The sequence below is a fragment of the Oryctolagus cuniculus genome, chromosome 19, assembly GCF_051225735.1.
Source record: "Oryctolagus cuniculus isolate XC-2025 breed Fujian yellow rabbit chromosome 19, ASM5122573v1, whole genome shotgun sequence".
Taxonomy (NCBI): domain Eukaryota; kingdom Metazoa; phylum Chordata; class Mammalia; order Lagomorpha; family Leporidae; genus Oryctolagus; species Oryctolagus cuniculus.
Genome location: NC_142885.1, coordinates 70,559,392 through 70,584,259, shown reverse-complemented (window position 1 = coordinate 70,584,259; position 24,868 = coordinate 70,559,392). Strand labels below are relative to the sequence as shown.

At 64.0% G+C, this 24,868-nt stretch overlaps 1 protein-coding gene across 5 annotated transcripts in view; it reads right to left on the bottom strand.

Annotated features, from left to right (window-relative positions):
* The window catches only part of PKD1 (polycystin 1, transient receptor potential channel interacting), a 44,713-nt gene that overhangs the window by 8,397 nt on the left and 11,448 nt on the right, over positions 1–24,868 (bottom strand). For 4 of the 5 annotated variants that reach the window (XM_089321853.1, XM_089321851.1, XM_089321852.1 and 1 more), the window contains exons 2-28: positions 18,410–18,481; positions 18,208–18,279; positions 17,882–18,051; positions 17,041–17,712; positions 16,742–16,925; positions 15,198–15,424; positions 14,878–14,993; positions 14,392–14,515; positions 13,923–14,170; positions 12,774–13,529; positions 11,821–11,952; positions 11,494–11,669; positions 11,178–11,311; positions 7,169–10,791; positions 6,819–6,968; positions 5,929–6,072; positions 5,570–5,849; positions 5,284–5,497; positions 5,052–5,211; positions 4,787–4,939; positions 4,134–4,278; positions 2,685–3,305; positions 2,342–2,498; positions 1,989–2,241; positions 1,687–1,882; positions 230–400; positions 14–157 (exon numbers count right to left, since the gene is read on the bottom strand). In XM_089321853.1, coding sequence (XP_089177979.1) covers positions 14–157; positions 230–400; positions 1,687–1,882; positions 1,989–2,241; positions 2,342–2,498; positions 2,685–3,305; positions 4,134–4,278; positions 4,787–4,939; positions 5,052–5,211; positions 5,284–5,497; positions 5,570–5,849; positions 5,929–6,072; positions 6,819–6,968; positions 7,169–10,791; positions 11,178–11,311; positions 11,494–11,669; positions 11,821–11,952; positions 12,774–13,529; positions 13,923–14,170; positions 14,392–14,515; positions 14,878–14,993; positions 15,198–15,424; positions 16,742–16,925; positions 17,041–17,712; positions 17,882–18,051; positions 18,208–18,279; positions 18,410–18,481 — 9,494 coding nt within the window. The other variant, XM_089321854.1, reaches the window with a different exon arrangement.

Below are 24,868 nucleotides of genomic sequence, written 5' to 3'. Positions count from 1 at the left end.
GGCCGGGCCTTACTCGCCGCCAACACCTCCTTCTCCACCAGGCCCCCGTTGGCCTCCGCCTCCACCGACAGCCAGTCGTTGACCAGGAAGACGGTGCTGCGGGCGCTCTGCAGGTCCCGGACGATGACATGTTGCAGGAACCAGGCGGGGCTGAGCCCTGCAGGGGCGAGGGCCGAGGTCAGGGCCCAGGTCGGGCCGCGGCGGGCCCGCGGGGGCCCCCGGCACGCACCTTTGTTGTCATGCCACACGCGGATTTTCCAGACGCTGCCCAGGCTGTGCGGCGTGGCGATCTGGAAGATGTCCAGGCTGTTGCGGTGGAAGGCTCTGTCCCCGTCCAGGTGCCGGTGGCCGCTCCGGCTGTCCGCCCCGTACAGCATGATGCCCACGTGGGCCGTGGTGCCTGGGGGACGCCGGCTGTGAGCCCTCACTCACCAAGGTCAGGCGGTCTGCTTGGCCAGCGCTGGGCGCCACCGCGTGCAGCAGCCCCTGTGACGGGCTCCATCCCAGGAGCGGGGCGCTGACCAGAGCTGTGCGCCCCAGAGGCGGGCTTGCCAGGCACCGCCGCCAGAGCGCTCCCGCCGGGTGGGGTGCGGCTGTGTGGCCGCCTCTCCTTGGGAGAAGCCCACAGGTGTCAGCAGGGGAAACCAGGGGAAGGCCCGGCGCCCCCACTCCACACAGGCCCCACAGGCACACGGCTGAGTCGGCGCCCCCACTCCCACTCGCGCACGGCTGAGTCGGCATTCCCCACACTGGCGCACGTCCCTGGGTACTGGTAAGCAACGCTAGCTGACTTTCAGTGTTTGGAAATAAACTTGAAAGAGGTGAAAAGCTCCCATCACGAGGGTCACTCCCCAGGTGCTCACGAGGGCCAGGCCTGGGCCCCAGGGGACTCCGCCCAGGCTGCCCACATGGGAGGCAGGGACACAACTACTCCCTCCGTCAGCTACAGGACGCTGCAAGTGGGAGCGCGCCGAGCACAGAGCCCAGGCACACGGGCCACATGGCACACAGCCCACATGGCACACGGCACCTGGGAGATGTGGCACACCAGCACACGGGTCACATGGCACACGGCACCTGGGAGACGTGGCACACGGGTCAATGGCACACCGGCACATGGGCCACATGGCACACGGCACATGGGAGACGTGGCACACGGGTCAATGGCACACCAGCACATGGGCCACATGGCACACTGGCACATGGGAGACATGGCACACGGCACATGGGAGACGTGGCACACCAGCACATGGGCCACATGGCACACTGGCACATGGGAGACATGGCACACGGCACATGGGAGACGTGGCACACCAGCACATGGGCCACATGGCACACTGGCACATGGGAGACATGGCACACGGCACATGGGCCACATGGCACACCAGCACATGGGAGACATGGCACACGGCACGTGGGAGACGTGGGTGCCTTGGGCAAACCTCAGCTCTCAGAACAGCCTGCCCACGTGGCCCACGTGCCGGTCAAGCCCGCTGTGGCAGGGCTGGTGCAGCCGGGGCGGTGGGTCCGTCTGCTCTGGGAGCCAGGGCGCCTGTGCTGACGGCTTCATGCCCTCTCAGGAGTGAGGGAGGGGCGTGCAGCCGCCGCCTCTCAGCGCTGGCTGGGCCCACTGGTTTCCCTGCTCAGGGGCGTGGCCAGACAGCACGGGGTGGGGGCCGCTCTCACCTGAGCCCCTGCCCCAGCCGGTCTTGACCAGAATCTCATACTTGAAGCGGCCCCTCTTCCCGCAGAAGGGGATGACGCGGACCCGGCTGACGTCCAGCTGGTCCAGCTTGTGCAGGATCACAGCCATGACGGCGTAGGCCACCAGGCACACGGCGCAGGTCAGCACGATGACGTAGTTCACGCCCACGGCCAGCTCCTGGGAGGACAGGCCCGTCGGGTCCTCACCCCCCCCCCACCGGAACAGCACCCAGGACAGCTCTCCCCTCCACCGCGGGGCGGGGCCGTGGAACAGGGCGACCCACCGGGAAGGTGAAGTGCACGTGGCTGGGGGGCACGAAGAGGCTGGCGCCGAAGGCGGTGAGGTGGCGGGTGAGGCACACGGCCTGGCTGGGCGAGGTCTCCTCCAGCGGCACGAGCCCCTCCGTCTTCCACGCCATGTCCTCCTCACTGAAGTACTGGCACAGGGACGTGTAGAGGCCCACGGACACCTCCAGCGCGGACCAGTGGAAGTGACTGGTCAGGTTCAGGTAGTAGCTCCCGCTGGGCGCTCCGGTCCTGGGCCGGGACGGGGGCGTCACGGCCCGACCCCGGCAGCCCCGGCCTCACGCGCCAGGCACCCCTGCCGCTGCCCGCCGCCCCGGCCCGAGGCGCTCACCCGGGGGCGATGAAGAAGGTGTAGGGCCTGTGGTCCGCGCCCTGCAGCAGCTCCGGGCTGATCCTCCTGCTGGCCGAGCAGTTGTGCTCGTGGGGCAGGGGCGCCGAGTGCAGGTAAGCGGCCAGGTACGGCTCTGGCTCCTCCGCCAGGTAGCGGCCTGGGAGGGCGGGGCCGCGTCAGCCCCCTTGCAGGCCACCCCTCCCCGCCACAGGGCCCAGGACATCGCGGGAGCAGGGGCCCCCCAGGGTCCCAGGACACGGGCGGCAGCTTCTGCGAGGACACACGCTTCCCCGGGGCGAGGCGGGGGAGGGGAGGCCCACCGCGGCCCCCGCGCGGCACCCACCGTTCAGCACCGTGTACGTGAGCTGCAGGTGCAGGCCCGCCTCGGGGTTGGTGCTGTCCAGGGTGACCACGGCGCTGACCGAGGCCCGGGGCGGGACGATGGCGGAGCCCGCGGGTGCGCGGGGGCCCCAGGAGGCCTGGTCCGAGTTGTTGGGCACTTTCACGGTGATGGCGCGCTCTGAGGCCAGCCGCTCGATGGGGATGTGTGTGCCGGCCTGGGTCTGGAAGGCCATGGACGCGACTTTGGTGGACACGGTGTAGTTGCTGATGTAGCCGAACGGGAAGGGGTTGGAGTCCACCAGGAACATGAGCTGCACCACGTCGCCGAGCGGCGCCAGGGCCCCGCTGAAGGCCTCGGGGATGGAGAAGTGGCAGCCGGGGCCCGAGGCGTTGCCGTAGCACAGCAGGCTCCGCGGGTCCGAGCGCTTGCCCTGCGCCACGATCTCCTCGCCCGCCAGCGTCAGCGGCTCCTCGTTGAGCACGCGGGAGCGCATGAGGATGCCCATGAGGGCCGACGACAGGTTGTAGGCTTTGGACGCCACCATCACGGCGGGCGGCTCCACCCCCAGCTCCGAGAGCTGTGGGCCCTGCATGTCCAAGCTGGCCAGGTGGATGAGGTCACCTGGACACGGGCAGAGGTTAGGGGGGCAGGGAGGCAGGGCAGGACCAGTGCAGGGGGAGGGGCAGGGCAGGACCAGTGCGGGGGGGGGAGAGGCAGGGCAGGACCAGTGTGTGTGGGGGGAGAGGCAGGCGGGGGGGCAGGGGAGGATGGGGGAGGCAGGGAGGATGGGGAGAGGCAGGGCAGGACCAGTGAGGGGGGTAGGAGTCAGGGAAGGATGGGGGAGGCAGGAAGGACAGGAGAGGGGCAGGGCAGGACCAGTGTGTGGGGGGGGAGAGGCAGGCGGGGGGGGCAGGGGAGGATGGGGGAGGCAGGGAGGACAGGGGAGGGGCAGGGCCAGTGCAGGACCAGTGGGTGGGGGAGAAGCAGGCGGGGGGGCAGGGGAGGATGGGGGAGGGGCATGGGAGGCCAGAAGGAGGCAGGGAGGATGGGGAGAGGCAGGGCAGGACCAGTGGGGGGGTGGGGGAGAGGCAGGTGGGGGGGCAGGGGAGGACAGAAGGAGGCAGGGAGGACAGGAGAGAGGCAAGGCAGGACCAGTGCGGGGGGGAGGGGCGGGGAGCACGGGGTGGGGGAGAGGCAGGCGGGGGGAGGGGAGGATGGGGGAGGCAGGGAGGGGCAGGGCAGGGCAGGACCAGTGCGGGGGGGCAGGTGGGGGAGGCGGGGGGATGGGGGAGGGGCAGGGCAGGACCAGTGGGGGGGTGGGGGAGAGGCAGGTGGGGGGGCAGGGGAGGACAGGGGAGGCAGGGAGGGGCAGGGCAGGACCGGTGCGGGGGGAGGGGCGGGCAGGGAGCACGGGGGGGGGGGGGGGGGAGGCAGGGCCCCGCCCCGCACCTGTGATGTTGAGGATGCTGTCGGCGATGGCGGTGGGCGTGCCGGTGCCCGGGGTGGTCTCGGCCTGCAGGATGCGCATCATGGCCTCCAGCTTGTGCAGCGTCCGCTTCAGGCAGGAGCGACACACCAGCTCCCTGCGCGACACCTGCGGAGCAGCGCCGCGTCCACCCCTCACCGCGTGGTCCCCGCCCAGGCCGCAGGCGCCACCCCTCATGCCAGCGCAGCGTCCCCGCCCAGAGCTCTGCCGGCCCCGAGCCACGCCAAGTGGCCACGGTTTTCCCGGGGCCCATGAGCCGCAGAGTAGCGGCCACCCAGGACGCCTCTTCACTCAGCCCTAGGCAAGGCGGGTGCTGGGCCCAGCCACACGAGGCCACAGGAGCCACGTGGCACAGGTCACCCCCAGCTGGAGGGCTGCCCGCCTGAGCCTCTTGGCCGGCCCTGCGGCCCCTCGGGCACGCCAACGCCCTGGTCTGCACCTCGGCGGCCGGGCCAGAGGTGAGCCACGTCGGGGGTGAGAGCCAGCGCGGGCCCAGCAGGGAGGCGCAGAGCGGCCTCTGCCTGCCACCCGGGTGCCCCCACGCCCTGGGCCCCTGCTGGGCTCACAGCAGGGGAAGCCCGCCTTGCCCCGCCCCCGCGCCGGGCCCCGCCCCTACCGTGCACTGGGCCAGCGCCGCCGCAACCTGCTGGATGTCGTCCACCGTGTTGACGCGCAGGGAGACCAGGGTCTCCGTTATGTTCTTCCGCACCTGGGCCCGCAGCTGCTGCTCCTGCTCCGCCCCCGCGGCCCCGTCCGCGGCCTGCTCGTGCTGGGCGGGCAGTGGGCACACAGCATCAGGAGCTGGCGCAGGGCGGGGAGCGGGCCGTGCACGCCGGGCACGCGGGGGCTGCGGCAGGCCGGCGCGCGGGGGCTGCACTGACCTCGTTCAGCACGGTGACCAGGGCCAGCGAGTACTCGATGACGTGCTGGGGGTCGGCCTGCCGCAGCAGCCCGGGCAGCACGGTGGCCGTGAGGCCGTGCAGCCAGGCTGTGAGCCCCGGGGAGCTGCCGTCCGGCTCGGGCAGGGAGATGACCAGAGACCTGGAGGGGCGGCGGCCGGGCGTGAGCAGGCGGGCGGGGGCCCGCGCCCGCGCCCCGGCAGAGCCAGCTCACCTGTTGAGGGCGACCACGGCGGCGCCCAGCTGGTCTTGCACCACCACCGCCAGGCCCACGTGGAAGTGCGGCCGGAAGCCGGGCGGCAGCACGGCCGCGTAGGCGGACAGGCTGCCCTTGTAGACGCAGAACTCCTCGCAGTGGCCCTGGCGACAGCGGCGCAGCAGCAGCGCGTACACCAGCGGCGCGCCCGCGTCCTCGGCGTCCCGCCACCCTGCGGGCGGCACCGTCACCCAGAGCCCCGCGCGCCGCCCCCGCCCCCCCCCCGCCGCGGGCGCGCGCTCACCTGTGCATTCGAAGTGCACCTTGGTGGTGAGCGCGCGCACGGCGTCCTGCGGGAAGAGGCGGCAGGCGCCCCCGAGCGGCGGGCGGTTGGGGGCGAGCCGGAGGGAGGCGCAGCCCTCCTCCTCGCCCGAGCGGCCCAGCACCGTGAGCGTGAACGTGTAACCCTCGCCGTCCCGCAGCGCGCCGCGCCGCACCACCAGCCGCATGCCCGCGCTGCCGGTGGACGTGGTCGTCTCGTCCAGCACCAGCGTCTGGTTGCTGAAGGTGCGTGCCGCCCAGCGCTGCGGGGACAGCCGGGCGCCTGAGCGCGAGCGCGCAGCCGGGCCCCGCCCGCCGCGCCCCGCCGCGCCCCGCACTCACCCCTCGCTTGGAGCCCCGGCTGCAGTTGTAGCAGCGGCCCTCCAGGTACACGTAGGAGCTGCGGCTCACTTCGTAAACCGCCTGCGCCTTGCAGGACACGCACTCCAAGGACACGATGGGCACTCGGCCGCTGCGGATCAGCACCTGGCGGGGGCGGGGTTCCCGGTCAGGCCTCCGCCTCTGCCCACGTGGCCGGGCTGCGCCCCAGCGGGAAAGCGGCGCCCCTGGCGGGGCTCCCGCTCCACGTCCGGTGCCTGCCCGGACAGTGGTGACGCAGGCCTGCAGGAGGCAAGAGCCACAGCTGCGCAGACCTCCAGAGCCATCTCGGGCTCCCGCGCCCTTCTGCACAAGGCCCCTCTGGGTAGGGCCCTCCCAGGCAGGTCAGCAGAGGAAGGCCTGGTGCAGCAGGGGACAGACCCGGCCCAGGTCAGCCGACAGCAGCCACAGTGGCTGCCAGGGGGCCGGGGCCACGGCACGGCGCTGCCGACCCTCCTGGCCCAGGGGGCTGGGGTCACCGCACGGCACTGCCGACCCTCCTGGCCCAGGGGGCCGGGGTCACCGCACGGCGCTGCTGGCCCTCCTGGGTACAACAGTGCAGGGGAGCGCGCAGACAAGACCAGGGCACAGGGACAGGGGCCAGCGGCCGTCTGGGGTGGGACGGGGTGCGGCTGTCAGGACACAGCTGCTTTCGCCAACACCAGAGCCGGTGCGTTCCACATGCAGCCGAGTTGATACCCAGACAAGCAACGTGAACGCCGATGTTTTGCTAATAGAATTGAAGTCGAAATCAGGTGCGACTGGACACAGCCTCTTAGGGGAAGAGGGGGGCAGTGGTGGTGCTGAGCTCTGTGCATGGACACAGGACCCCACGGCGTTGGGGCAGCACCCACCGTCTGGCTGGTGGCCTCCTCCCTCCGGCCTGCCTTCCACACGGTGAGGTTGAAGGTGTATTCCACGCCGGCTTCCAGGCGCTCCCGGGGGATGGTGACCACGCTGCTCCCCCGTGGCCCAAAGTTCAGTGTGCACCCGCCAGCCTCACTCTGCACATGACAAGCAGGGCGGGGAGGTGGTGAGGGCCCGGGCGGCCTTGGAGCGGAGCCTGGCCGACAAGAGCCACAGAGGTCCCCCCGCCCATGCTGGGGCCAAACCCAAGAAGCCAGAGGCCAGGCCCCCTCCAGGCTCGCCGGACGTGGGGCACGTGACAAAGGGGTAGGGCAGGTGGCCCGACGGCACGGCTTACCTGTGTCGAGGCCACGCAGGCCCAGTGGCAGCTCAGGGGCGTCTGGTCACCTTCCTCCAGGTTAGGGTCATAGGACTCACTTCCATCCAGCACCAGGTCCTGCGTGTCTGACCACACGCGATACGAACCGCCCTCGATGATGGGCACCAGGCGCTCGGGGGCCACAGTCACGTTGGCCTGGATGCTGCGTGCCAGTGGCGTGTCCCCAAACGACACCACGAACACAAAGCAGTAGTGGCCCACGGGCAGCGCCAGCCGTGGCACCACCAGCTGGGGCCGGCTCACGTCCACGCCAGGCAGGGCCACGCGAGCCCCATGGCCCAGCCGCTGGCAGCTGGCAGTGCGGTACACCTCCCAGCGGTACTCGGTCTGGTAGGTGACGCAGTCGCGCAGGTCCACGTGCGCCTCCAGGTAGTTGCGCTGGGAGCGCCGCATGAGGACCTGCAGGGGCAGGGCCACGTCCACCTCGGGCTCCCTGCAGGCCAGCACCTGGACGGTCACCGTGGCCTGCGCCACAAAGAAGCTCACCAGGTTGGAGGCGTTCACCTCCACGCGGTAGTCCCCAGGCTGCGAGTAGCGGTGGTCGGCCCAGGGCTCTTCCGTGTCCTGCACAGGAGTGCCGTCCCCAAAGGCCCAGCGGTAGGCCACGCGCCGGGGGCTGGGGCGCGTGGCGGCCTCGAAGCGGGCGGAGCGGTTGGTGAAGCAGCGGCCGCCGCGCAGCGCCACGTGCTGGATGGCGTCCTGGACCTCCACGGCCAGCGTGAGGTTCACGCCGCCCAGCTCGTTGAAGGCGCGCACGTGGACCTCCAGCAGCCCTGCGGCCACGGGGGTGTAGGTGACATCGCGGCCCGCCAGGATGACCAGCGAGTCACCCTGGACCTTCTGCAGGGAGAAGTACCAGGCGTAGGCGACGCGGGAGCCGCGCAGCACCCGCGCCGTGAAGTTCCGCTCGGCGCCTGTGGGGATGCCTGGCTCACAGCAGTTGGGCACCTGCAGCCCACCGACGGGCTCCAACACCGAGACGCGCACCTGCGCCTGGGCCCGGCTCACGTGGTTCTCGGCCTGTACGCTCACCACGTGGTCCCCAACCCAGGAAAAGCTGCGGGAAAAATAGGGCCCGGGAAGCACCTCGGGGCCAGCTCCGTCGACCTGCAGGCGGAAGGTGACGGCCGAGCCGGCAGCCAGCAGGATCTGAAAGTGGACCGGCTGCCCGGGAGCCACCACCTCGCGGCTGGCCCACAGTACCAGGCCCGCGACAGGCTCCTCCACCGTGAGGTTGTGCACGGCTAGGGCCCAGCTGACCATGTTGGAGGCGTTGAGCTGGACAGAGAAGGTGCCGGCGTCAGGGAAGCCCACGGCGACATACTGGCCACGCTTGCTGCCGCCGGGCACAGCCCAGCACCAGCTCACGTTGGTGCCCGAGGCCAGCTGCCCCCAGAAGGGCACGGTGGAGCCAGCGGGCACGAAGCTGCCGTCCAGGCCGCCAGTCTCAATGGTGAGGCCGCTCACAGGCACCTGCACAGCCACCTCAACGGTGGCATTGGCCGAGCCCAGCTGATTCCCCGCAGTGACCGCGACAAGGTGCAGGCCAGAGGTGGCAAAGGCATGGGTTGTGGACGGCGTGAGCGTCTCCCAGCTCAGCTCTTCCCCCAGGGACCATGTGTAAACAACACCACTGCCACCGGCCAGCTCAGCACTGAGGGTGACGCTCGCATTGACGGCAGCCGGGTTGGGGCAGGCGGCCACGGTCAGCCACCCCACGGGCTCCACGAAGGCCACAGTGCGGTTGGCCAGGGCACTGCCTAGCATGTTGGCAGCTCGCAGCTGGACGTGGTAGGTGCCGGGCTCGAGTGCGGTGAGCGAGAAGCACTTGCCGCTGCCGGTGAGGGGCGGGCCGCCCTCCCGCTGGGCAGTCCAGCTGTAGGAGATGTTGGTGCCCTCTCTCACCGTGGCCTGCAGCTGCAGCGTGTGGTTGGTGGGGAAGCAGCAGGCGCCAGCGCCGCCCACCACCTGCAGCCCCACGATGAGCTGCTGCACGTAGATGAAGATGCTGTCCTGCGTGGCGCCCACCTCGTTCTCCGCCGTGACGATGATGTTGAAGGTGCCCACCGAGCGGAAGGTGTAGGAGATGGTGGGGCCCCCGGGGATGGGCGTGCAGCGGTCACACAGCACCCAGGAGTAGCGCACGTCGCTGCCCGCCTCCAGCGAGGTGCTGAAGTTCACGCTGCTGTTGAGTGGCACCGCGGTGCGGCTGGCGCTGACGCTCAGGCCCCGGACGCGCCGCTTCACCGTGACGTTGAGCTGGGACTCGCCGCGGCTCACCTCGTTCCAGGCGGCAACCCTGACGGTGAAGTCGCCGGTGCGGTTGTAGGCGTGGGTGACCTCCGGGCCCTCGAGCCAGGCCCCGTCCCCCAGCTCCCACAGGTAGGAGGCCGGGTGCCCACGGCCCACGGCCGAGAACAGGTAGGGCTTCTGCAGCTCCAGCGCGCGGGAGCCGTTGACCCTGACGCCTGTGAGCACCACGGGCGCCTGCACCTCCACGAGCGCCGAGTCGTTGGCGGCCGACACGTTGTTGGACACGGTGACAGTCACCAGGTAGGAGCCCGGCTCTCGGTAAGTGAACGTCGCGTCAGGGCCCCCAGCACGGGCAGGGGCAGCAGGCTCGGCGCCCGAGTCCCAGGAGTAGCGGTAGGGGAACGGGGGCCAGGCGTGCGCCGCCAGGCGGGCCTCCTCCCCAGGCCGCACACACTGCCTCCGGGGCTGCAGGGTGACGTTGCCCAGCTCGGGCTCCACGCAGACGCTGGTGAAGTAGTGCGCCTTGTTCACGCGGCTCGACAGCACCAGCGCCAGGGGGAACGTGCCGCTCCGCGGGAAGCTGTGCGTCACCGTCGGCCGCCCCCGGATGCTCGTGTTCGAGGAGCCGTCGCCGAAGGTCCAGTCGAAGAGGTAGCAGGCGGGGTCGCCGGTGACGTGGGCCGTCAGCTGGGCGGCAGGCTGCGCGGGGATGCAGCCGGAGGGCTCGATGTGCAGCACCTCCAGGACGAAGACCTGCACGGGCAGCGACTGCGCCAGGCGGCCCGCGGGGCTGGCCGCACCCACAGTCACCGTGTAGTTCTGCGCCCGCAGGTACACGTGCTGCACCTGGGCCTCGGGACCCGTGAACACCGTGCCGTCCCCCATGTCGAACGTCCAGGTGACGTTGTCGCCGGCCTCCACCGTGGCGCTGACCAGGGCGGGGGCGCCCTGCTCCACAGCTGGGCTGAGGCGCACGCTCAGGCCACGCAGCTCCTCCAGGACAAGCACGTCGGCGCACGCCGCCACGCTGCTCACCGTGTTGTTGAGCTCCAGGCAGACGCGGTAGCTGCCCCTCGAGGCATAGGTGTGGTTAACCGCCGGCCGGCTCTGTGCCAGGACAGCGGAGCCGTCCCCGAAGTCCCATGAGTACAGGATGCCACCAGGTGGGGGTGGCGGGTGTGGAAAGAAGGTGACGGGCCGGCCAGCCACCAAGACACCGCTGCTCATGCCCACCGCCACTGCGGGCAGCGTGGTGCGCACGCTCACCGGCACCTGCTGCGTCAGGTTCTCGAAGGTGTTGGACACCAGCACGGTCAGGTTGTACTCGCCTGTGGGGACACCAGAGCCCCTGCCTGGCGCCCGGTGCCAAGCAGAGGGTGCCCGTCCGCAGTGCACGCGTGGCTCAGCCCACACACCCCACACCCAGCCCAGGAGCTCCTGCAGGACACAGCCAGACCCAGTGTCCAGGGGGAGGAGGAGGCGGGCAAGACCAGTCCTGGGCCAGCAAAGGGCAAGATCAAAAGGTCACTTCCCCGCTCTCGTCTCCAAAAACGCTCGAGAGCGGGGACGACCAGCGCGGTTTCCGGCTGACAAACTCAGATCAGGGCCTCTGGGCCCCTCCCTGCCCTCTTCCACCCGGGGAGGCGGCTGCGCCACCCAGCCAGGCCTGGCACGCGTGAGCGGGGCTGTCCCTTGGGGAGTACCTGCCCCTCACCTGGACTGGTGTAAACGTGTGTGGCGTTGTGCTCCACCAGCACCTGGGCCACGGTGGGGTCTGGGACCTGGAAGGACTCATCGTATGGAGGCTTGAACTGGCCCAGCACCTGCTCCCCGTCCCCAAAGGTCCACCTGTCAGGGCAGTGGGCGGGCTGTCGGCTGGCTCCGGAGAGGCGGGGGCCCCACACAGCCTGCCCGACCAGGGACCCCCTGCACCCAGCACCTCTGACAGAGAAGGAGACAGCCTCAGAGAAGCAACCCCCCGGCTTGGGGTCCCACGGCCAAGGTCAGCGGCTGGGGGGCGGAGCACTCACAGGAAGGCCACCTCCACGGCCGAGTCCACCAGCACACTGGCCGTCAGCACCAGCGTGGTGTTGGGGGACAGCACGGCCGGCACCACAGACACCCGCAGGCCCCGCATCCTGTTCATCCGCTCCACGGTGACGTTGTAGTTCACGGTGACGTTGCTCACGTGGTTGGAGGCCGTGAGCTGCAGACAGAGGTCAGTGGGCGTGGGCGGGAGACGCCGCAAGCGCCTGCCTGCACTCACCCACGGCCGCGGCACGGTCCTCCAGGCAAAGCAAAGCAGAGCAGAGCGGGCAGAGGTGAGCGGCCCGAGCCCCCCCACGCCGGCCGCCTACCGAGAGCTTGAAGACGGCGGCGCTCTGGTAGATGACGTTGAAGGCCACGTTGTGGAAGGTCAGCGACTGCTTGTCGTCAATGGTCCAGCGGAACAGCACATCGGAGCCGGCCTCCACCACGGGGCTGTACCTCTAACCAGCGGGGAGGGTAGACGCCGCCTGATCCAGCAGGCCTGCTGACGGCCCCTGCCCACACTAGCCTGGACACGCCTACCCACAGGCCTGCCGATGGCCCCTGCCCACACCAGCCTGGACACGCCTTCCAGCAGGGCTGCACACCTGGCTGAACCACGACGCCCACATGGGGCAGGCACGGAGGTGCCCCAGGTCTGCTCTGGGCATGGGCTACACCCGGTGTGGGAATATCGATAACCCAGGTCAAGGTCAGGTCTCCAACCTCCAGCCACGTGGCCTTGGTTATGCCCTGCCTGTCCTGAACCTCAGTCTCCCCGTCTGTGAAGTGGGCATTATCAGCAGTGGGCACCATTTCAAGTCTTCAAAGCCAGATCCCAGGACTCCCCCGAGCCCCTCGGCGGACGGCTCAGGACTGAATATCTCCTGGGCAGCACACAGAGCAGGTTCCCTACAGCGAGGCCAGGGGCACAACGGCACAGGTCACGCCGAGGGCTGTCAGAAACGCCCTGAGCCCTGGTGCCCGGGGAGGTGCCTGTCCCCACGTGGCGGCAGCAGCAGGCAGCTTGCCACAGGACTCAGAACCCACTTCCTCTGGCACCAGTGCCGGGAATACCCGGGAATACCCGGGAACACAGCTGGACTCAGGGCCAGAGCACGGGGTCTTGTTTTGGAAACGTGGGAGGCGGGTGAAGGGCTCTCAGCTGACCCTGTGGTCACTAGAGACGAGGTGGCGGCCCGGGACTCAGCTGCCCCAAGTCCCAGCACAGGCCGCCCTCTGCATCTTGTCTGCAGTGGGTCGGGGCACAGGCCACACTCACCACCAGGACGCCCTGCAGGACACGGGCTTCGGGGCTGGGCGTGGCACGGAGGCCACGGATGGGCTCCTCCGCGGTCACCCGCAGGCTGAGGTTGGCCTGGCTGGCACCGTTCTCGGCCACAATCTCCACCACGTGCTCCCCCTCCCCGAGCGTGGGCAGCACCAACACCGAGAAGAGGGTGTCGTTGGTCTCCTGAGTGCAGGCAGGCACGAGGACGGCCGTGGCAGCGGGGCAGGCAGCCACGAAGGGGGCGCTGACGTTGCCCCCAGGCCAGCGAGCCGTGGCAGTGGCATTGGCACCAGAGTCCACCTGGAGCACCAAGGCTGAGCCACTGGTCGGCACGTAGAGGCGGCCGTCGTGGAGGGCGGGGTGGGCGACACGCAGTCCGGCCACTGGGGACACCACACTGAAGCTGCAGGACAGGTTGTGCCTGGACACGGAGTTGCCCACAGTGGCTCGGACCTCATAACGCCCGGGATGCTGCAGCCCAGGGTTGGGCCTCAGGCCCAGCAGTGGGGTGAGCTGTTCCGTGGCCGCAAGCAGCCACAGGGTGCAGGCGTGGCCGGCAGGTGCTCCCTCCAGCTGGGCGGGCAGGTGGGCCAGCCAGGTGGAGGCGTTGGTGGAGAGATACGGGGCCTCGGGGCCAGGGTGGCTGGGGGCCAGGGGGCAGTGCAGGAAGGCACCTGGGCCTGCGTCATGCTGCAGGCCAATGAGGTCACCAGGGAGCATGGGGACGTCCTGGCCGCTGAAGGTGACCTAGGACAGAGCAAGGTGGGGCTGGGTCACGGCCTCTGTCGGGGCCTAGAGGGGCCACTGCATGCAGGACCCCAGCCGGCTCCTCAGCATCACTGACCACGCTTCATGGGGGTTCCCCCCCACCCCCCCAACCCCGCTGCCGACCGACAGCCACGCACAGGGGAGGCATAGGGAGGGCGGCCCAGGCTGCGGAAGGCGCCAAGAGGTTGCTGAGAAGGGCAAAGGCCGGGAGACAGCATCTCAGCCTGGGGGAGGGGCTCGGGGGGCAAGCAGCGGCCGGGGGCTGTGCGGGGAACCCGCATGCGTGGCGGGTGAGAAGACCCGGCCTTGAGCAGCGGAGGGGCAGGGGCTGAGGAGCTGGCTGGTGGCAGAGACCTGGACTGGGACACACACCGAGTATTGCGCGGGAGGCCCCGCGGGCACGGAGAAGAGGAACTCCCTCCACAGCGTGTAGGTGGCCCCGGGGCGCCAGGGCCCCCACGTCGACCTGTTGGCACAGGCCTGAGGGTGGCAGGAGGTGCGCGGCCATTCGCAGACATGGGCTGCAGAGCAGTTGCATGCCCCGGATGGGCACCCGGGGGCCGGCTCCGTCCTGTTGTCCAAGGTCCCGCTCTGAGGCTCGCTGCCGTTTCCTGAGGCTCCTGAGGACAGGAAGACCGGCACCCGGACGACGCTTGCAGCCACGGCAGCGCCTCCGCCCCCGTGCCTCCTGGGTCCCACCCCTGCCACCAGGCCAGTGGGATGGCCGGGACCAGTCTGCAGACCTGCTCTCAGGCCGCCTCGAGGTGGAGGCCAGCAGACGTGAGAGAGTTCAGAGAGGCCACCCCGAGCCCCCGACTCCCACCGCCACTGGGAGCCCCACCTTCTCCCGAGGGCCGGTGCACCTGCAGCCGCAGCTGGGCGGGCTGCCTGAGCTCCTGCGTGCCAAACTCAGCGGTGGTGAGGAAGGCTCCACGGCTCAGGCTCAGGCCAGGGAACACCATGACCTGGTGGGGCAGAGGGGCTGCCTCAGCTCTGAGGGCCCCCTCCCCCCAGGCAGGGCTCCCCAGGCCCCAGCAGCTCAGGACAGGAAGAGAGGGCCCCCACGTGGCCACCATGGCCTCATTTCACGCCATCTGGGGGAAATCCCGGCCACAGCCACCCGTGAGCCACAGCCTCCCGTCAGCTTTTAGAACAGCTCACAGACGCTTAGACTTCCGGTGACACGACAAGGTGTCCTTCACCTTGGCGTCGTCTGTGCTCCTCACTGTATCCCGGGCACAGATGTCCTCAACAGCCAGACACAGGGCAGCAAGGGCAGGCAAGGCCCCCCAGCTCTGGGGTAGCGTGGGGAGGGTGGGGCGCCTACCTCCACGGGCTCCCGGGGGACAAGGAGGATTTTCTGTGGTGCCAGTGGCCTTGGGAGTCCCTGCAGGTCCCCACTGGGCATTCCCACGAGCAAGTTCTCAGCGTCCCGCACAGGGCCTGCAGGTGGTGAGCGTGCAGTGAGGCGCTGGTCCCAGGCCGAGAACGGCGGAGGGGTGGGGTGGGAGACCCAGGGCAGGACCCGCCTGGGGTCCGAGGCGCTGGCGGCTGCACCCCAGCCCCCCTGGTGCAGCCTCTGCCCAGGCCCGGAGCAGACCCTCGGCGAGCGCGAGCCCACGGGGACCCTGCCTGGCAGCCCCGCACCTCCAGGCCGCAGCTCGCAGACGTAGCTGTGTGGCGCAGAGCACAGGTCCGTGTTGCACTGCCCCGCGGGCCCGAGCCGCACGCAGTGCTCGGCGGTGGCCGGGTGCGGCTCCCCTGGCAGCCAGTTCTGGCAGCTCTCCAGGCTGAAGGCCTCGCCCTGAGGGGCCGAGCCTGCCTCCGCCTCTGTTCCCTCCACAGCGGAGAAGCCAATCCACACGTCCAGGCTCCTGAGGGCAGACAGCAGGGAACACAGGGAGCTCAGGGGGCTCCTCTGTGCCCCGCTGTGGCCAAGGGGCCCGGTCCCTGTCCTTGCTTTCCAGACAGGAACCTGAGGCTCGGGCACGTGAGCTGGTAGGCCCACAGCAACACCCACCACCCACCAGGCAGTGAGCACGCCACAGACTCCTTGCAGGCCCTGCCGCCAGCCTGACCCGGGCTCTCGCGCCCCACCTTCCAGTGCAGCACGTGGGGGCCAAGACACCCTCCTATCAGCTCCCAAACAGGCCACCCTGCGGCCAGAATCCTCCCTTAGGAGCGCCTTGCAGCCATGCGCGCGGCTCCTGGCGTGCAGGCAGATGGCACAGGCGCTGCTCAGGGGTGCGAGCGCGGGAGGGAGGGGCTGCCCAGGCCACGCTGGGGGCACAGGGGCTGCAGCCCCCGGCACCCAGCTCTGAGTGCTGCTACTGTCCACCAAACAACCCAGGTGAGGCCGGCCGGGGGGCTGGGGCTGCGGCCCCTTCAGACGCAGGCAGAATGTCCCTCACAAGCAGGCCGTCAGCCGTGGCTGGAAGGCCGTCTCCAGCCCCCCCGGCGTCCCCCCACTAATACCTCTGTGCTGCACGTGTGACCTTGCGGCCTGAGATCCCACCTTCAGGGATTCAGAGCTGGCAGGGGGAGGGGCTCTGAGCCCCAAGGAGGCGGGGTCTCCAGGAGACCCTCACTATATCTCTATGAGTCTCAGCCAATCAACGTACGTATGTGAAACCCCGTCCAATGGGCACCCCAACAGGATGACCCAGCGAACAGAGCAATGCCTTCAAAACCTGGACCCTCCCTGAGAGCCAGCGTCCGCCCGGGCACTCCGCCCGCTCGCCTCTCGACCAGACGCTTTCCCCAACGCTTCCAGTCGAGTCTCTGCCTCTTAGCAAATGTTCCGCTTTCTGTCCCCGTACAAAGCTGAGAAAAAGAGCCCAGGAGACCCTCCAGCACCCGCCCTCCCCTCCGTGACCGGGAACACTGGGGCAGGGCCTCACTGCTCTGGGCGGAAGTCTCGGCCCTTCCCAGCACATGGGCGTCCAGCAAGGTGGGGTCTGGCCCCCATCCCACCAACCTCATCATGGGTGACAAGAGGGGGACCTGGCCCAGAGCTGGGAAGACCAAGAAAGGGAGGAGAAGCGCTTGCGGCAGTGGGGTGTGCCGGTGCCCCCCTCCAGGAGGGCGGGCGGGCCCGGGAGAGGAGAGAAGTAGGCAGCGGGGTGGCCTCCGCGGTCACACCTGGACCCCCCTCCCCGCTCATGGCCTCCACGGGGGATGAGGGTGAGTACCTGGTAACCCGGGAGACCAGGAAGTGCTGGACGGCAGGGCTGTCCACCATGGCCAGGGCGGCCCCGGCCCAGGCCCGGCACTGCTCCTGTGCCCGCAGCCAGGGCGCCTTCTCCGCCACCAGGCGGTAGCAGTGCCCGTTGTCAGGGAAGACCTCAGTGTCCGAGGAGCAGAGCGGGTGCACCACTGGGGGCCGGCGGGCCATGGAGAGGGCGTCAGCGTGTGTCCAGGGCTGTGGAGCAGCCTCGCCCCCTCCCCCGGGCTCGCTGTAGGGGAAGGGCTCAGCAGGGAGGGCACCCACCTCGGGCCGGCTCCGCGCCGAGGGTCGTGATGCTGTAGGTGGCCGCAAGGCCGGAGCCACCGCGGTTCTGGAGCCCGAGAATGAGGCTCTCGTCACTGCGCACGGAGGACGGGCACACGAGCTCCAGGGCGGCGGGCGCTGCCTCTATCCACACCTCTGTCCCCAGCAGGGCCGAGCCGGCCCCCAAGGCCAGCACGGCCGTCACACGATAGCGCCCTGGTAGCAGGAAGCGGTGGGCGGCGGCAGGACCAGCTATGTCCATCTTGGGGGAGCCATCGCCAAAGTCCCAGCTTGTGGAGCGGACAGGGAGGGGAGCGGTGATGTGGAAAGCTGCGGGCTGGCCAGAGGCCAGGGGTCCACGGGGCCCCTCCAGGACCGCCCCCAGGGAGGCAGGGAAGACATGCTGCAGCAGGGTTGGGCCCCTGCAGGCGGGACTGGGGTCCAGATGGGGGCCGGAGCACCAGGACAGGCAGGCCGAGGAGCTGTTGAGGGGCTGGGCCGCCCCACACAGGCACTGGCCCTGCTGGGAGAGGGCAGCGAGGCCCTGGCCAGCGGAGAAGCAGAAGGCGCTGCAGGCCTCAGGGGTCAGCGGATCCTCGCGAGCAGTGGAGAAGACCACGGTCGCCACGGCGCCTGAGCTGTCGTCCGGGACGCAGGCGACATACTCCGCCCCTGCGAGAGCCGGCCAGGCCACTCAGCGCCTGGCTCCACAGCACTCGCAGGGCCCCCACCCCTGCGTGGGCCCTCCCGATCGCCCACTCCCGTCTCCTCTGGGCCTCCCGTCTGGCCCAAGTGCCAGCCGGCAGGGAAGAACACTGCAGCCCCACCCACGCGCACTCACCGCAGCCACCATCCAGCAAGGGCACGCTGAGGACAGGCCGGCCGGCCAGAGGCCCCGGCCCCGCACACATGGCCGCCTCGGGCTGGACCACGCGGACCCGCTGCTCCTCCAGCCAGGCTGGCAGCCACGCCAGGCCACAGTCACACTGCAACGGGTTCCTGCCCAGGTTTCTGCAGGGAGGGGCGCGTGTGGGGCTGTAGCTGGCTGTCCAGCCCTACAGGGCTCTAAGCAAACTGCCCCGGGGTCCGGGCTCCAATGTGGGAGGGGCCGGGGCCAGGTCAGGAGGGCAGAGGGGAGGGCAGGGCCCACCAAGGAAAACAACTCACATTTCACTTAAATTAAATAAATTAGCAAATACTCCTTCTTCTAACGTAGAAATCTTGTTGTTGCTTATGTCCCTGGGAGAGAGAGGAGAATTGGGCAGGGTTTTCGGGGAGCCCTGTAACCACACAGTGGTGAGGGGCTACCACTCCCCACCCTATCCCAGCCCACACCTGGGGAGAGGGCACAACAGGGATGGGAACTCACAGCTCTACGAGTGCAGACAGGTTGGCCAGGAGCCTGACGTCCAGAGCCTGGAGCAGGTTGTGGGAGACGTCCCTGGGGACCAGAGCAGCCACGGGTCAGGCCGGAGCCCCAGGACAGCACGCAGGCCGCCCCCTGAGCCCCAGGACAGCACACAGGCTGCCCCCTGAGCCCCAGGACAGCATGCAGGCCGCCCCCGGAGCCCCAGGACAGCACACAGGCTGCCCCCCAAGCCCCAGGACAGCACACAGGCTGCCCCCGGAGCCCCAGGACAGCACACAGGCTGCCCCAGAGCCCCCCAGGACAGCACACAGGCTGCCCCCTAAGCCCCCCAGAGCCCCAGGACAGCACACAGGCCGCCCCCTGAGCCCCGGAGCCCCAGGACAGCACACAGGCTGACCCCTGAGCCCCCCAGAGCCCCAGGACAGCACGCAGGCTGACCCCTGAGCCCCAGAGCCCCAGGACAGCATGCAGGCCTCCCCCGGAGCCCCCGGAGCCCCAGGACAGCACACAGGCTGCCCCCTGAGCCCCAGGACAGCACACAGGCTGCCCCCTGAGCCCCCCAGAGCCCCAGGACAGCACGCAGGCCGCCCCCCGAGCCCCGGAGCTCCCCAGCGTCTCCGAGCTGTGCCTGCCCCGAGTGCCTCACTACTGCAGACTGAACATGGGCCCTTCTGACCGAAGATCCAGATGAAGGCTCATCTGGAGAAACCAAGGAAGGACACAGCTGCGGTCCCTCAGCACGCTCACCCCACCTCGGGCTCACGCAGAGGGCCTGCAGATCGCGAAGACCCACCAATCCCAGGTGCCTGGAAGGCCCGGCCCCTCCCTCTCCCACACCACCAAGGCATGGCTCCACCCACCCTCCTCGTGCCGGTCAGCATGCACCAAGGCTGCCAGCTGGGGGGGTGGGAGCGGCGACCTGACGGAGGCACAGAGATCAGAGAAACGGGGAAAGGCCCCATGTTGAACTCCAAGTTTAACACCACCTCAATAGAACCCCCCCCACCGGGACCCCGGGACCCTGTGTCAGAGTACCTGGGTTTGAGCCCCAGGTCCCTGGTAATGCAGACCCAGCGTGTGGGGAGCCATTGCACGGCGCCCTAAAGATGGCGCCGGCTCCTTTCCCCCCCGGAAGGACTGGCGAGAAACAAACAACTCCTAATAAGGAGATGGCTGAGCTCCCTTCCGGCTTCCGCATTGCTGTACCAATCAATCCTTGCCCCTTGGCTGCTTTTGATTGGTGTGCTGATGGCTATAAGAGGGATGGGAGAGGGAAGGAGGCGGAAGAAGAAGCTTGTTCAAGGTTCCTGAATAAACTGCTTGAAGAAGAGTTCGGGTCGTGTCTTCCTTGCTGGTCGAGGGACGTGACAACTGGTGGCCCGTACGGGGAACCATCTCAAACGCGAACTCAGAACTTCCTGCAGTCAGGGCAGCGCTGGTAAGTCTCCCAGGAAAATAAGGTGGGGATCCGCGATAAGAGCGGGCAGTCCTGCGACAATAGCGGGAGGATAGCTCTGCGATTAAAGCAGAGGAAGTTCTGTGACAAAAGCAGAAGGAGCTCTGACCCGTGGCCAGGCAAAGAGTACAATATTTGACGGTGGGTAATTCACAGTCCCATCCAATTTTTCTGGCGCTGAATGCGCTGCTTTGAGAAAACGGTTTGAAACTTAAGCCTAGTACATTGCATAGGTTTTTACGGAACTGCGATACCATTGCACCCTGGTATGGGGTTTCGGGAAGCCTTACTATCCCTTCATGGGACAAACTAGGCAGGGATTTGGATTTTGCATTCGAACAGGGTAATCTCGAAAGGGGAGTGAGACCAATATGGAAGTTAGTGCGAGCATGCCTCGAGGATGAGCGGTATAGTGAAACTATTCTGAGCGGTCAAGCTGCCTTGGAGGAGCTTCAGGAAGAGCGCTCTGAGAGAGCTGCCAGTGAAAAAGGGAAAACTTTGAAGGATAGTCAGAAAAGAACTAGGAAAAAACTGTACCCCGATCTTTCCGAGTTGCGCAGCCCCTCCTCAGTAAGTAGTACTAGTGCAGAAAGTAGCTCAGAAAGCAGCAGTGAGTCTGAAGAGTGTGGCGATAACAAAGAGTCTGGTATAAAGCAAGTACGGGAATTGAATCGGCAAATGAGGATTTCCAAAAATTACAGCCACTGAGCCCTTACCGGGTGCTCCAAATATATTTACGGATGGGTCAAAAACAGGCTGTGGGGTTTATATGGTAGAGGGTAATGACCCGGTATTTCATCAGTTTCAGCCAGGCTCACCTCAAGTTGTGGAATTAAAAATAGTTATTGAAATCCTTAAGCAGTGCTCTTTTGCCTTTAACTTGTTGTCAGATTCCTTATATGTGGTGAACGCATTAAAGATATTGGAAACCGCAGGACCAATTAAACCTTCTAGCCCAATTGTATCCCTAATGTCAGGTGATTGCTCATTGTCTGGATGCATGGGCCGCCTGGGGGAGACCCCAGGTGCTAAAAACTGATAATGGCCTGGCCTATACATCTCAAACCTTTACCACCTTTTGCCAAAAAATGGAGGTTCAACTTGTCCATGGATTGCCATACAATCCTCAGGGTCAGGGCATAATTGAGCGAGCACACCGCACACTGAAAGAATATCTTTTAAAACAAAAAGGGGAACATGACAGGCCAGGAGAAAGAGAGAGGAAAAATTCCACAGGTATCTTGACCTAGAGAAAAGTCTTAATTCGATAACCCTTTCCAACTTGATGGGTTTTTCTCTTTACAGTTAATAAAAACTTAAGCAATGGGCTCATACGCTGATAATCAATTCTTTTCTGTGCTGCTGTAGCTAACTTATCTAATGAGAGTTTTCGTGTGTCTTGAAGGTTTCGCATTTTTCTATTGCCAGTATGAGTCTTGATTGGAAAAACTGCACCATGAAGCTGTTTACGTTATATCTTTAATGTTTGAGTGAGTACCTAACTTTGATCATATCTAGTCCACAGCCTTGGTTAAACGTACTAATTTTTGACTAAAATGGTTTGACTCTCTGATAGTTTAAATTCTAAACCGAGTCTTTCAACTTTGGGGCTTCCAGTCGGATCCCTGGAACTCTCAAAGGATGGGACTCTAAATTTGTTAAAGTAACAGCTGTTTGAGTCAATTCAAATTATACAAAGTGTATTAAAATGTAGTAAATGATGTCAAATCTATGTTGTATTCATGTTTTTGCTTTTCAGCTAAAGTAGTCTTATAAAAATGAGAGTAAATTCTGTGTATACAAGCCTTTATGTTGTTAACTCAAGTAAGCCAATACAGATTGGTTCAGAAAATTGGGTTAATGCAAACGCCCTTTGGTTCACTTGCTCAGTTTTATATTTACATGTCTTTGATATGCTTTAAACTTGTTTCTCTTAAGGATGAAGATCTTTTCAAAGTTGTAAATATGCACTAGTGACTGTTGCTGCCCAAGTGGTGTTATCCTTATGTTACTTAAAAGCATGGAAATGTAATTTTGACTTTTAATTCAGATAATGGTGTGGTATTCATTAATAGCTCAGTGTTTTAAGTTATCCAGGCATCGGTGCTAAGTAAAATATGGAAAACGTATTATGTGTACTTTTAACATCTTAAATTTGATAAGAGACTTTTAAGTTTGCCAGCATGTATTCTCATAGGTTGTCCATACATGATAATTCAAGACTGTAAAAGTAACTACAGGTATAAAGTTTCAGAAGGTGTGAGCAAGTCATGAAAAGTTGTAAAAAGTTTACGATTTTAAAACATTGTTTACAGAGTTTTCTATAAGTTAAATGTTAATGCCAAAATTACACTAACCTAAAGTTGAAGTCTGATCTTCTGTTATAACAATGGGATTTTTAAAATGTGTACTAATGTTATTAATTATCTGGAAATGGTCTCAATTGTAAATCTTAAAATCTGTTGTTGCAAAAACTGTAACGTCTCTTTTTAACAGTGTCTGCTTAATCAGTTACTCTGCCATTTCTAAAGTTAGGTCGTGTAAGCTCTTTTTAACTCTGTTAAATAGTTCTGAGTTATGTGATAATTTCATGTGCTAACTCTTATGTTCAAGGTTTTTGTATTTCTGGTTTACCTAAAAATTCATGTTCTGCCAAGTAAATGTGTACTCTACTGTCTGTTAAGTTATGATTGATAAAAAGTATTAAGTCTTAAAAAGTTATGTTAAATATTATGATCAGATCTGGTCTAAAAGTGTTAAAATCACCCTGACTAAATGTTAAGGAATTCTATTTTGACCAGATACTCTAAGTTCTCTTGGCACCTTTAACAGACTTTCTGAAAATCAAAGTTCTAAATTCTCTGGACTTTTGGTATCTCCAGAGGGCCCCTGGAGATGTCAAAAGATATATCTCTCATCTTGCAGAGATAATAACCAATCGGGCTGTTTAGATTAAAAGTGGTGCCAAGATGTGAAATGATGCTAAACTTCAGCTATAAACATGTTTCTTTCTAGCTGCTCCAGTCTCTGGCTCAGAAGCCAGATCCTTTAAAGAGGGACTGACAAAGTCTAAAAAGCGTCCCGTGGTCATGATTTGCATCACCTCAATGTCCAAACCTTAAGCTTTGGCAGATGGATGTTACCCATTTCTCTGAATTTGGTAAACTAAAATACATACATGTTTCTTTAGATACATGTTCAGGTTTTGTTTTTGCCACCCCACAATGCGGCGAGGCTGCCAAACATCTCTCATTGCCTTCAGGCCTTTGCTGTTCTAGGAACCCCTATACAGATAAAAACTAATAATGGCCCAGCGTATACTTCCAACTCTTTTAAGCACTTCTGTACTAACTTCCACATCTCTCATCACCAGGATTCTTTATAATCCCCAGGGACAAGGTATTGTGGAACGAGCACATGCCACATTAAAAAATTATTTACAAAAAATAAAAAAGGGGGAATACGGGACCATGGCATATTCCCCACAAAAATGGCTATCACATGCTCTTTTCATTTTAAATTTTCTAATACTGGATAATCAAGGGAAATCTGCAGCTCATCGTCACTGGCATCCTGAAACCAAAAGACAACAAGTCTATGTGAAGTGGAAAGACCCTCTAACTGCTCAATGGTATGGACCTGACCCTGTTTTAATATGGGGATGTGGACATGTTTCTATATTCTCGATGGTTACCTGAGCGACTGGTGGGCAAACAGACAATGTCACAAAGCAGCCCCTCGATCTTCATTATGATAACATTGCTGATTGGGATCGTTGCTGCAGCCGTTATAACCGCCATTTCCATTGCAGCTGTGGGCGCTACAACAGCTGCTACAGCGCTCACAGGGACAGTTCAAACTGCTAATACCCTGAATAATTTGACGGCCTCCGTGGCTGCTGCTTTGGATACTCAGACATCCTTAAATGTACATATAAAGGGAGGCTTGATGATTGTTAATCGGCGTGTGGATTTGGTACAGGAGCAGGTGGATACTCTCTGGCAGCTTGCTCAGCTAGGATGTGAGTGGAAATTTTCAGGGTTGTGTGTGACCTCTGTTCAGTACGATAACATGACTCAGGCAGCAAATTACTCTAAACAGTTGTCTCAGATGCTCTTGCAGAATTGGTCCGCAGAATTTGACTACACCTTGAAGCAACTGTGCCTTGCCGTGGTCACCATCAACTCCACATGTGTGGATGTCTCCTTCGCATCTGGATTGTCATCCTGGACCCGCACAGCCGTCTCCAACCTGAAGGAGTGGGTGGGACTTGGAGCTTTGACGGGTTGCTGTTACTTGTTGTGTTATTTTGCCTGTGGTGTTTGTGCAGGATGAGGACAGCTCATTGGCGGGAATTGGCCATGATAGCTCAAGCCTTTTATGCCCTTGAGGCTGGACAATCGCCGCAAGCATGGCTGGCCTTCCTTGAATGCTAGGCATGGGTGCAGGGTGCGAGGCAAAGCACTGCAGAGAGAACGAGCCATTACGTTCTCTGGAAGGCAAGTCTGTCTGCATGTGGGTTGGCATCCCAGATCCCACCCCCGCGAAAAGGATGCTGTTCCAGGTGGATGCCTGGCAGTGGGGGACAGACCCCTACCTTCTCCTGTAATCCTTAGATGCCTGGTTCTAAAACAAAAAGGGGGAACTGTGGGGAGCCATTGCACGGCGCCCTAAAGATGGCGCCGGCTCCTTTCCCCCCCGGAAGGACTGGCGAGAAACAAACAACTCCTAATAAGGAGATGGCTGAGCTCCCTTCTGGCTTCCACATTGCTGTACCAATCAATCCTTGCCACTTGGCTGCTTTTGATTGGTGTGCTGATGGCTATAAGAGGGATGGGAGAGGGAAGGAGGCGGAAGAAGAAGCTTGTTCAAGGTTCCTGAATAAACTGCTTGAAGAAGAGTTCGGGTCGTGTCTTCCTTGCTGGTCGAGGGACGCGACACCAGCGGGCAGTGATGATGGCTCAGGCAGCTGCGTCCCTACCACCCAGGTCAGCTCCAGCCTC